This window comes from Sapajus apella, unplaced genomic scaffold, assembly GCF_009761245.1.
Source record: "Sapajus apella isolate SASKATOON/1434 unplaced genomic scaffold, GSC_monkey_1.0 scaffold8, whole genome shotgun sequence".
NCBI lineage: Eukaryota > Metazoa > Chordata > Mammalia > Primates > Cebidae > Sapajus > Sapajus apella.
Genome location: NW_022436948.1, coordinates 34,724,407 through 34,737,728, shown reverse-complemented (window position 1 = coordinate 34,737,728; position 13,322 = coordinate 34,724,407). Strand labels below are relative to the sequence as shown.

Genomic DNA, 13,322 nt, shown 5'->3' with positions numbered 1-13,322 from the left:
ATTTTGATTTCAGCTAGTCATTAGCTTTATTTTATAGATAAGGTGGGATTTTTTAAACTTGTTTGGAAAACATGGGTGTGTGTATGTATATACCTGTGTCTATATGTATGTACAGTCATGTACCACATAACATTTTAACAAGCAACCACATAAAAGATGGTTATCTCATAAGATTACAATGCTGTGTTTTACTGTACCTTTTCTCCTTAGATACACAAATACTTAGCATTGCATTACATTTGCCTCCAATATTAAATACAGTGGCATGTTATATAGGTTTATAGCCTAGGAGCAATAGACTATATAGCATATAGCCTAGGCATGTAGGCTATCCTCTCTAGGTTTGTATAGGTGTGCTCTATTAGAGGGGGTTATTTGTTCTTTTACATTTGTCTCTTTCCATCCAATCAGACCATTAGCATTCACTTTTGTTTTCACTGCTGTCAGTTGTCAATTCCTACAAATAAACACACACACACACACACATTCTCTCTCTCTCTCTCTCCACTCATTATGTGCATACACTCACAGTCACAGACACTTCAGGTTTGCCTTTTCCTAATCTTACTTCATAGATAACCAATCTTAATAATATAAGTAAAATTAGAAAAGAACAAGACTTGAAAATTTCTCAAGTATTTTATTTTATTGTAAAAAGCTAATTGGAATCATTTAGCCTTTGAAAGCACCATATCATCCTTTTCTACTTATTTCCCAGAGAATACCTGATTGGAATGATATATAATACAAATAGAGTTAATTTTAATGAAGTATTTAATTTAAATATGCTAAGTACAATTTAGGCCTTATGGGAAAGAAAACACTTATTTTCTTAATGGATATATGTAACTGGGTCTCAGTGGATATAATCTAATTAAACAACATATTAATTTATATAAAATAAAGTTGCACATAATAAAATCCAGAAAATTATGTGATATTGAAAACTTCAAAACCATAATTACATTCTGAAGTTTCTGTTATTACAGATTTTTAGTAGTTGAATAACCAATTTGTTCACTGGAGTTTTGTGCTACTCATTACCTAATAGTATTTGAAATTAATATGCACAATAGCTTCTATATAATTCTCAGTGTCTAAAATCCAGATATATTTTATTATTGATGAAACTGTTATCTAGTATTAGATTACTTTTTGATCATTTCAAATTTTCTCTTAATTCCAATTAGCTGAGTTTGTACTATAATTTATATAAATTATAAGCAAAACAATTTTATTTTTAATTGTTGGTTAATTTAATTAAAATTAAGTTGATTGATGAATTATTTTATTTTTTAAAGTCAACCAGGTAGTTAGATGTTACCTGTTATTAAACAGTGACATTTTACCAATCCAAATGCCCACTGATGATAGACTGGATAGGGAAAATGTGGCACATATACACCATGGAATACTATGCAGCCATAAAAAACGATGAGTTCATGTCCTTTGTAGAGACATTGATGAACCTGGAAGCCATCACTCTTAGCAAACTGACACAAGAAAAGAAAATCAAATACTGCATGTTCTCACTCATAGGCTGGTGTTGAACAATCAGAACACATGGACACAGAGAGGGGAGCATCACACACTGAGGTCTGTGGTGGGGGACTAGGGGAGGGACAGCAGTGGGTAGGGAGTTGGGGAGGGATACCATGGGGAAAAATGCCAGATATAGGTGATGGAGATGGAGACAGCAAACCACATTGCCATGTATGTGCCTATGCAACAATCCTCCATGTTCTTTACATGTACCCCAGCACCTAAAATGCAATTATATGTATATATATATATATATAGTGATGTTTTAGAATATCTTCCTAAAAATATGTCATTTTCATTTTCATTTAAGGCTTTATTTTTATTTATTTTTATTTTTTTGGCATTCCATACCTTTCTCATTTTTTCTCACAATCTACTGCCTCAATTGAAATGCATAGCTTAAAACATGAGGTTTTTGATTTGTTGTTTTATGTTGTACTGTTTAGTATTCATTCAGCCTAAAAACCTATGGAATATCTAAGAGGAACATGATTTTTTCCTTTTTATTTTTTATTTTTTTTATATTTAGTCACTGTTTAGTAATGTCTCTTATTTATCAATATACAATATTAATAGGTTTAGTACCATCCAGTGAACTAAGTTGCAAATTTTGAAAGTCTCAGAGGTTTTTCTGGACCACAAATAAATAGAACTTTAGCAAATAAGCTTGGATTACAAAATGTAACTTCATTAAATAAATGTCGTTATATATGATTATAGTTGCTCACTGAGAAAATTTGTCTATATTTTATTTCATTATAAAGATTATTGGCAGAATGTGAGACAATCAGCAGCTTTTGATTTTAAGGATATTTCTTAAAAATCTTAATATTGGAATTATCTGTGTGTGACAAAATTTCTTTAATAAATCCTTGTTACTTGATTACAGGTTGAATATTTCAGACATCTAAGCCAATTAGAATCATGATTAGTTTGATTGCCAGAACCCTTAAATGTATGTATTATCCATCGATGCATTTAGTTTCTATTTTAGGCATCTTTGATTTAAACATTTTTTAGTGGTTTATGATTCATAGGAAAGTCAATTACATTTCATTATTTTTTGCTGCATTCTAGATATTTTGTTTTTGCTTCAAAAAATAAATTGGGAGTGCGTTAATCAATTGACTATGTGCAATGTGAATGACACAGTGCTAGGTTCTAATATATGTGTTAATTAGTTTAAGGTATAAACTAAGAACTAAAATGGGTTACTTCTTAAACACACTCATTGTGACCCATGAGGTATATACACATTTTTGGCATCACCTTCTAGAAGTTAGCATCTAGCTCCTCCAATTTTTCAGAAATTAGGCTCCTAGTAAGTAGTTTGTAAGGACAGGCTTTGAAAGCTATATGCCACTGGAGTAATCTAAGTTGAAACGCACCAAAGTAAAACTGTGTCTCAAATTCTGCTGTATATTTTTATGAGATTCTAATAAATTGGATATATCAACTGTATTATGGGTTGTTTGATGACATTTTGAGGTAGAAAAAGTAAATTGCCTTTTTATTGTACTTTTTGCCAGACATTTTCATACCCATTTTCAAAGGTTTCATACAAACCTTTCGGTTCAGGTGATTCGATTCATATATTACTAGAGGGCACATTGAGGAGTACTTCTAATTCAGTCTTAGTCTGGAACACTTCATAACTCCTCTTTCTCTCAACACCCCAAAAAAGGAAAAATTGAATTTATGAGTTTTGAATTTGGAAATTATGAGAGGAGAAATAATATTGAACATCTTTCAGAAATCAGTATTTTCACTGGTGATGTATTCCTGAAGCTTGTTCTGTTTCAAAGACAAATCTTAGATTTAGTGAACTAGTTCCTTCCTGTATGAGATTATCCTTTCCATGGTCCATGTGACTCCTGGAAGGTAGGGTGTACAACAGGGTACCTCTGCGGGATGTCCTTACCTACTTGAATTTTTAATGTATATTTAAGAATCTTCCACTTACTTTTGAGATCTGGGTACCTCTGAGACAAAATGATTTGGGAAGAATTTTTTCTTTCCAGTAATGTATACTAAGCATTTTATAATTATATATGAAAAGGTTGTGCTTTTGTGCAGAACATTTAATATAGCGTAACTAAGACTACTATCCTTAGACACTGGCAGTTCATTTTTTCTTACACAAAAAAGATAGTTATTTATAAAATGCTACCCTTATAGGACTAGTTATTTTTACATAACTGATACTAATAATCTAGTTTTAGAAAATCTATTTAGCCAGAGAATTAATACTTTTAACTTTGGCTTTCCACTTACAGCTACTAACTTTAAAATTTTATATTTGGCTTTTTTTTAAAAATCCATTTCCTGATATTTGGTTAAAAAATAAAACTTTTCTAGATTTCGGTTCTTTACTATTTTGTTCTAGATAATTTACTGTCATCAAATTTTGTTTTTCATTTCATCAATGATTCATAAAATATAAAATAAATTTAAAAGCACTAGAAATTTGATCTATCACTTTAATCTTGTAGTAGTTTTTAACAGACTGTCTTTTTTTTAGACAGTGTGTAAGAATATTTCAGAGATCTGAGAATAGAATGCATTTTTTAACCCATGAGAACTTTTTAATTATATGCTCCTTTGTCACTGTTGTTTCTTTTCTATCACAGGAATTTTTGTTGTTGTTCATACATGCCAAGAATCTGTCTACTAATATAGTTATTCCCAAATGTGTCCTTTTCTTTTAATATTTTAAACACAGTTTATTTCCTCATTTGGTCAAGAATAGAATAGATTAAATATTGTGGTAAAAGAAATCAATAGGACTTTTACTACCTTGACCTTTAATAACATCTGTCACACTAGGCAATTCTTTCTTTCCAGTGATCAAGTTACATGATTTCCCTCTTCTGTTTTTCATTGAATTGCAATATAATTCATTTATTTTATCCTTTACTTATAAAAATATATTATTTTCAAAAAATTATTTTCAAATGATTATTTGTATGCAATTTTATTCAAGTTTTTCTGAAATTCTCATATACCAAACTTGTTATAAAATACAGATATATGTTTGGGGTCAGGGAACTCTGTACTTTCCTTTCAATTTTGTTGTGAATCCAAAACTCTAAAAAATAAAATTTGTTAATTATAAGAAAACTATAAACAATATAGTAATTGATCTCCTATGCAAAATCGAGTGATTTTGATCTTATACAGTTCAAGAATATCTCTTTGTTTCTATTCATTTTTCTTGTTAAACAGGATTTCCCCCCTTAAGCTATATGAATGTGCATTAATAGAAACATAAGGAAATATTACCTTCAACGTTGCTTAACCTTAAAGTCTTAACCTCCCGACTCCTTTTTATATCTACTAGATTGCTTGGATTTCTTTACTTTTTTTTTTTTTAATTTAGTAAGTTTTCAAAAGTCAAAATAACTTATTTAAAACAGTTAATTACTAACAACACTCATCTTTCCCCAAAGTTTGGATTTACAATTCTGAAGTTAACTTTGATGACTTAATCTTCATTTATGTCAGATTGCTCTTTCATATATGGAAGGTTTTAAAAATACATAAATTTCAACTGGGCTAAAGATTTATGTACACTATTAAAGAGCTTTGCCATTAAACTAAATGAGGTATTAAAGTCTTAAAACTACAGTTATAATAAGAGAGAGAACTCAACCATAACAATATGACTAAAGAAAACACTAATTGATGATGCTTTATTTTCAGTTGTCCAAAACAGACTTGTTTCGTGTGGTGCTTTTAATTGAGTTATACGTTTTCTTTGTTTTTCTTCTGTTTTTATGGATGTGGGACTCTTTAACTCGTAAAACTTTGTACTTTATTCATATGTGGTTTTTGGTAATTAGGTTTTCTTTTTTTACCTCCACAAAACAACAGTTTAGTCAATGTAATACTGCTAACCATGTGGTTGATTTTCTTTTTTTAAAAATTCTGAATCATATCTGTTTGAAATTGTAGCATGAGGATATATTTTAAGCAAAGTCATTGAAATTACATTTTTCCACCAATAATGAAAATGCATTTTCTGAAAGGAGAAAAATCACATAACTATGGTTATATTACAAGAAAAGGCTTTTTAGAAATTCAGGGATGGATAATAGAGTTTATTCTTTTGCTTTTTTTGAGCACTACTATGTAGTCATCACTTCTTTGGTTGCTGGGAACACAGCATTGAATAAGACAGCGTTCCTGATTTTGGAGTTCATGTTAAACAATTTTTTCCCTAAATTTGCTTAGATATTAAGTGATTTTTTTGAACAAAAAATATTAATTTTTCCTTTTAGAATGAGTTTCATCAACCAAATGAGATAGATACTTGTTAGTAGTTTTCTGGTTTTTACATATGTTATGTTTCTTGAACATCATGATTCTTGAGATAGAGCCTTATAATTTTAGTTAATAGCAAACATTTATAACAATGAAACAAAACGCTGTTTACATTTGCTTAATATATATATTTCTTTTCTATCTTAGCTGGGAAGTTTTAAGGTTTCTTCTGTCAAACATAAGATGGTGGTTGGAAGAGTATTGCTTTGATGGGTTTCGTTTTGATGGTGTTACATCCATGCTTTACCATCACCATGGAATGGGTAGGTGACCTGATATATTACAGACGTAACTAATGATTTGATTTCTTTTTCTTTTTTTTTTTTTTTTTTTGTACTGGACGATCATAATCAGGTTTGGAGTTAATTGCAGAAGCTTCAATGACCATTGCTGGTGTCTTGATTTTTATTAGTTCTATTATGTATGCCTTCTCTGCAGTAATTTATTACCCAATTTTGACAAGTGGTACAGTATTAAGTACGTTTTATAAGTAAGCAAAAGATAGTAATTTCCTTTGAAAGATATCTACTTAAGGCTGAGTGCAGTGGCTCACGCCTATAATCCCAGCACTTTGGGAGGCCAAGATGGGTGGATCACCTGAGGTCAGGAGTTTGAGACCAGCCTCACCAACAAGGAGAAACCCCATCTCTACTAAAAATACAAAAAATTAGCTAGGCGTGGTGGTGCATGCCTGTAGTTCCACCTACTCTGGAGCCTGAGACAGGAGAAATGCTTGAACCCAGGAGGCGGAAGTTGGGGTGAGCTGAGATTGCACCATTGCACTCTAGCCTGGGCAACAAGAGTGAAACTCTGTCTAAAAAAAAAATTATATATATATATATACTTCATATGCTGTTATTAGTGTGTGGCTTAAAATTTTTTTTGAGGAAGCCATTTATCCCTCAGGATGTGAACCCTACAGCACTTCTAATGAAAATTAAAAATAATAAGTGAGAACAGTTGTGAATGCATAGGTTTTTACATATTGCACATTGAATAAAATATATATTTTAATTATAGATTCACCTGGTTAATATTAAATTATACATTAATTTGAAAATTAAAAATATTCATCAGACTCTCAGTTTAAAAGTTGTACAAAGTGGAATCACAGAATACTAATCCCTCAATAGATGACATGGGAACAATTATTGTTATTATTTTTTTTTTTTAAAGACAGTCTCGTTTTGTCGCCAAGGCTGGAGTGCAATTGCACGATCTCTGCTCACTGCAAGCTCTGTCTCTCTGGGTCAAGCCATTTTCCTGCCTTAGGCTCTGGAATAGTTAGGGTTACAAGACACCCGCCATCATGCCTGGGTAATTTATTTTTATTTTTATTTTTTTTAAGTAGAGACGAGGTTTCACCATGTTGGCCAGGTTGGTCTCTAACTTCTGACCTCAGGTGATCCGACCGCCTTGGCCTTTCAAAGTGCTGGGATTACAGGTGTGAGCCACTGCACCTGGCCACTTATTATTATTTTTTCATAGCCAAGCATTCGCCAGCAATAAACAGTCAAAAAAAAGGGGGGGTGAAAAACTTGAATGTAAATCTTGAAAATTGACTGCCAAGAACAGAAACTAAACATTCAACATGTGCTACTGCTTGATCTTACTCATGATGCTGCCTGCTTGAAATGTTCCTAGGAAAGAAGTCAAATCTGTAAAACACAACAGATTACACTGGTATCTATTTTCCAGTTTCGGGGAAGCTGACTTATGGTATACAAAGGCGAGGATGGCAAAAGTTAAGAAAAATCCTTTCCTAAATGCCTAAATGCCCCTGCAGCTCCCTCATGAGAGAGGGGTATATTCCAGGGATTTGTGGTATTAGAGAAATGAACCAAAGTTTATAGATATGGGATGTGCTTTTTATGGATGGAGAATCCGAGAAATGGTAAAGAAAAATATTCTGAGTTACTTAACATGTTTGTCTCCCTTGGAATGAGGGAGCGCAACATACAAAATCCCTGAAACTGCACAGCAAAAGATCAAATATAATACCAGAAAAGTTGAGATAAACCAATTAATATCAAGACACAGTATTTAATTTATAAACTCAATAATAAAGAGAAATTCATCAGATTCATCAGGAGGTGTTGAATTTACCTGCAGTTTACCTGCATGCATTTAAAAAAAAAAAAAAAAAGTGATTGGACTCAGTATTCTATTGCCAGGAGCTATGTCTACAAAAGTCTTACAAAGTGTGACTCAAAAATTTGCTACTTGAATGATGATTGCCAGGGGCTGGGGAGTGGAAGAAATGGAGAGGTGTTGGTCAAAGGTCACAAACTTTTGTTTTAAGGTGCATAAGCTATGTGGAATCTAATGTAACCATAGTTGATAATATTACTTGGTATTTGATGAGAGCAGAGTTTAGATATCCTTACCACACACACACACACACACACACACACACACACACACACACAAATGGTAACTATGGGTGGTGATTAATGTGTTAATTTGAGTGTAGTAATCAGTACATAGTGTTTACCTATATCAAATCAGTACCTTGGAAACCTTGAATGCATAGTTTTTCTCAATTAAATATTTTTAAATTAAAGAATGACAGTATCAAACAAAAATGAGAAACTGGGCAGTTATATTGCTGCTGAAATATAAACATGAAATAACTTGAAGAATAAGACTTCCGTAATTATAATTGAAAATATTCCTCAGAGATAGAATCCAGAAAACTGAAAAAAAAGATCAGTAGAACTTAGATATAGAGAAACAGGAAACAAGGCTGATATGGAGCACAAATTTGATTTTATTATAACAATAAGAGTAAATTACTGAAAGAATAGAAAGTAAATGGTATAACCCCAGTAAGTGAAATATTCTGTAACTAACTAAAATTAGGAGGTGGTAGAAGAGGAAGTAGGAGAAAGTTGGAGACTATGTAATCTCTTTATCACAGGAAACTCCGTATTGCATAAATTCAAGTACATGTTTGAAATAATATAAATATTATGTCTCAATTTTATTAGGGTTTTCCTGTTTTCTTTTCCTTAACCTCAAAGGGATCTATTACAAGCTAACATTAACATCTTAATGTGACAGAAAATGTATTGAAAATTTGATATTCAGAATTTTCTTTAGTATTGATTTCACTTTTTTTGCCTTATAATTTGGTTAAATTAAATCTTTAAAGTGTTTTGTTTTACTTGTGTGTGTGCATTTATCAAACAGAATTGATTTGCAAGATTGAACTCTGAATGTTGACGTGTAGTACTTTTCTAAGTCAGTATATTTGCTGATGGATATGTTTTCATTAAACTAGTCAGTATATTTACTGATGGATATGTTATCATTAAACTTTACTACAAAAACAAAATTCATGTAAACAAACTAATTGGTGGATGTATTCGTGCAGAGTTAAGTCTTGCTTATTAACAAAATCCGTATTGATTTTCTTTTTCTAAGGTCAAGGTTTTTCAGGTGATTACAGTGAATATTTCGGACTACAAGTAGATGAAGATGCCTTGACTTACCTCATGTTGGCAAATCATTTGACTCACACATTGTATCCAGATTCTATAACAATTGCTGAGGTAAAGCCATAGTGAAGTCTTACCTTCTGACCTCCTTTAATAGCATTTTGTCAGCATACATATTTGATTAATCAATCTCATGTTGTCAATAATTGTGTAAATGAAATTCTACCATGAGTATAGTGCAGCTATCTTGTATGGGTGGCCCATTATTTAGAATTCACTGTTTCCCTATTAAGAGGTAATGTATACTAATTACTTGTCACCATTCTATTGTTAAAAAGAAAATGCCAGTGGTTAGAATGTTAAATGTCCTAATCAGTAGACAGGGCATTCTACCATGAGACCTTCAGCAGAGAAAAGAATTGAATATTAATGTGTTTCTGTCCATTTATTATTATTTTTTTCTTTCGTGGCTCAATCATTAGAGATACGATGGATCACTGCCTGCAAGCTTCTCTGAAGCCTTTCTTTTTCTGATGTGGTTACCTTTCTTGTTTATGTTATTGCTCTCAAATTGCCAAGTGTTCACTAGTTATTCATGATTCTTGAAGGTTCATGATTAACTGTCCCAAAGCTGCACTGTAATGATATAATTCCATATATGCATAATTGACAATTCCCCTCTTGATGATAAATGTGATAAATTAAGAAGTTTGTTAAATGCTTATGCTAATTTAGATTTAGTGCTAAAATCCCTCTGGTTTTCTGAGTTCTCTAACTAGGAATTATTATTAAAATTGAATTTAGCATGTTAAAACTTTTCTATGTAAAGTATAGTGGTTGGCATATAAAAATAATAAGACTATTGTTATAAAGAGTCAGAATTAAGGTGTATTTTTACATTGTTGGTGTTTAGTTTGTTGGCATGAAATGCAATAGTAAGTTTCCTTCCTGTAATATTTGTTTTTTTGTATAGACTGTTTTTATATCCATCCTTTCTCAAAATCAGAAATCTACAATTTTATAAATGTTACGATTTTGATGCTTGGATAGAGAATAGTTTTATTCCGTTCAGGCATTTTACTTTCTAAGTATTTTCTGGAAATAGAGCAGTAGCCCTAAATTCCTGAAACTTGTTCTTATGTACAATTAAAAAAAAAACAACATCCTATCATACAATTTAGAAACCCAGTAATATTTCATAGTCCCTTTCTACCTACATTTGATCATAGTACATCTTGCTAATACTTGTGATAATACTTTTTGTGCTGAATATCTCTAACATCAGAGTGTATTTTAAACTTTTGTCATCTGTATATTTGAATTTTATTTGTTAAACATCAAAAATTAATTATTTTGTCAATGATATTTATGGCAGTCTGAAGCAGAGATATTACAAATGACAAATTACTGCAAATAATTAATGACAGCACAAATCAAAAGTGGGTATTGAAGAAAAAGAAGCAATGATTTAATACATGAAACTTAAAATTGTTACATTGATCTTTCCATTCATTTCAAGTAAAGTAGTTTCATCATCTAGGGAGCTTTGCTCTGATTATCAGTGTTTCTACCGATGAAACTTTGAGACTTTAGCCTACTTTATATTACTTGATTTTAGATTTTACAAAAAACAAGATGTGCCTTCAATTTATTCTACTTAAATTGAAAACTACTTCAATTTCAATACTTCACTTTTCTGTCTAATGGGAGTCTCTTAAAAATGTAGAATTGATCCCCATGAACTTTTTTTTTTTTTAAGAAAAGGAATGTATTTGAATGAATAAGCAATGTAATTTTATATAAATTCCTTTAGTAGAAATATGAATTTATTTATAATGACAGTTATAAAAATTGAAACCTTATTTTGCTCAAATATATCTACCATTTTACATTATTATATTTTCTATATTAAAACATTTTGGATTGAGGCATTTTTTTCCCTCTGGAATGGTTATAAGTGCTCTTTAGATAGTAAAAAATTAGAACTATTTTGATTTCATCCCAAACACAGAATCATTTTCATATACCATATGACTCGGCATCAACTGTTTTATATTTAGAGTATGTTTATTTTGATGACCTTTATGATTTACCTTTTTTTCCTTAAAAATTTTAAAAGAATTGTCACTAACTTTCTACTTTCAAAAGAGGGCTGCAAATAACTCATATGCATCAAAGAGGCAGCTTTCTAGGAATCAGATTTAAAAATCAGGACCATATGATTGTTACCTAAATGTCAGGGCTTCCGCCTAGGTCCTGCTGCTTGCTGCACAGAAAGCCAATCACTGAAACAGTGATTATTGCTGAAGAAGAAGGTTTTGATCAGTCTCAAATCCATCTCTCTGATCAACTAAAATTAGGCATTTATATCATAGGAAATAAATGTAACAATGTGTAAGAAAACAGAACTAGAGAAAGGTAAGGAAGCAATCATCAGGAATGATTGGTATGGCATCTCATTGCATGCCATGATTTGGTGAGTTTCAGTTCTTTGATACTTTTTTTGAGAAGCCTGAGGGATAAATATAGGTTTCAAGCTTTTCAAAAGGGTTGATTTCTATGTTTATCCAGAAAATCTGTCTATGGGATGATTGGGTTTCATGATGGCCATATGTTTTTCTTAGCAGATTCTATTTCTTAACACAACGCTGAGACTGGATATAGAGCATGCCTTAATATTGTCTTGAGAAAATTTATCTTGATCTTTAATACCAGCCCATCACCAGTCATTCTTAACAGTTTGGTCTTTTGAAACTCTTTTACAAGGCATTGTGTCTATAATTCTAGTTCCTAACATGGTGCCTCATATTTAATACATATTCATCCAATCCTGTCTGTGAAAACGTGACTTATATTTTGATAAACAGAACTGTTAAAATGGCTTCTTTTCTACTGATCATCTTTTTTCTGCTTTATAAACCATAAATATGTTTATGTGTATTTAGGCCCTAGTTTATGAATCTAAGAAAGTCAGATATTATGTCTTATTTTTTAATCCCTCAGAGCACCTCACTCATTCACTCGATGAATATTTGCTGAATAACCTCTTTGTGCCAAGTATTATTTAACTCTTCTAGATTCTTGTGGTATATCAGTGACCAACTATTATAAACCCATGCCCTCATGGTTCTTAAATAATAACAGGGAGTAGGGAAACAGCTAATTGGATAGCAAATCTTATAGGGAATGCTTAATATGTAATTGTTGAATTGAATCCTAAGCTAAGGAATTTGAATTTTCTGTTGTTGGTTATTGAAATCTATTGAAGGGCAGTAATAGGAGCAGAGTCTCTCATAAGACATGAATTTGCAGCAGTTAGTATAAAGAGAACGTGGAAATGGGGACTGCCATTTGGATATGGTCTTGGTCAGCAGTAATGAAGGTTAAATAAGATTGTGGCTATGGTAATGAAGCAACAGAAAGTGACTTACTTGAAAGATGTTGTGGAATTAGAACTGATAGCACTTAGCTCATATTTTCCTATCATTGTCTTAATAATATATTTTGTTACATTAATTTTATTTATTTGACTAATTATTGGATTACTAATTGTATAGTGGTGGCATAAAAGAGTAGAAAGGACATACTGTCAAAAAGCTTGATATCTGAATTCTAGCTCTACCATTAATAATCCTCTATCTTGGCCAGGTGTGGTAGCTAATGCCTGTAATCCCAGGGTTTTGGGAGGTCGAGACAGGTGGATCACTTGAGGTCAGGAGTTTGAGACCAGCCTGGCCAACATGGAGAAACCCCATCTCTACTAAAAATACAAAACATATTAGCCGGGAGTGGTGGTGGGCGCCTGTAATCCCAGCTACTTGGGAAGCTGAGGCAGGAGAATTGCTTGAACCTGGGATGTGGAGGTTTCATTAAGCCAAGATCACGTCACTACACTCCAACCTGGGCAACAAGAGCAAAACTCTGTCTCAAAAAAAAAAAAAAAAAAAAAAAATTCTCTATCTTGAGAAATCCTTCACCTTAATAAGCCCCTATTTCTGTGTTTGCTAAATGAAGATA

The 13,322-nt window shown here is 31.7% G+C and overlaps 1 protein-coding gene across 2 annotated transcripts in view; it reads left to right on the top strand.

The window, feature by feature from the left end:
* GBE1 (1,4-alpha-glucan branching enzyme 1) overlaps positions 1-13,322 on the top strand; it is a 266,870-nt gene that overhangs the window by 157,808 nt on the left and 95,740 nt on the right. For both annotated transcript variants that reach the window (XM_032277180.1, XM_032277182.1), the window contains 2 exons: positions 6,013-6,128; positions 9,292-9,419. In XM_032277180.1, coding sequence (XP_032133071.1) covers positions 6,013-6,128; positions 9,292-9,419 — 244 coding nt within the window. The remainder of the gene's footprint in view (positions 1-6,012; positions 6,129-9,291; positions 9,420-13,322) is intronic.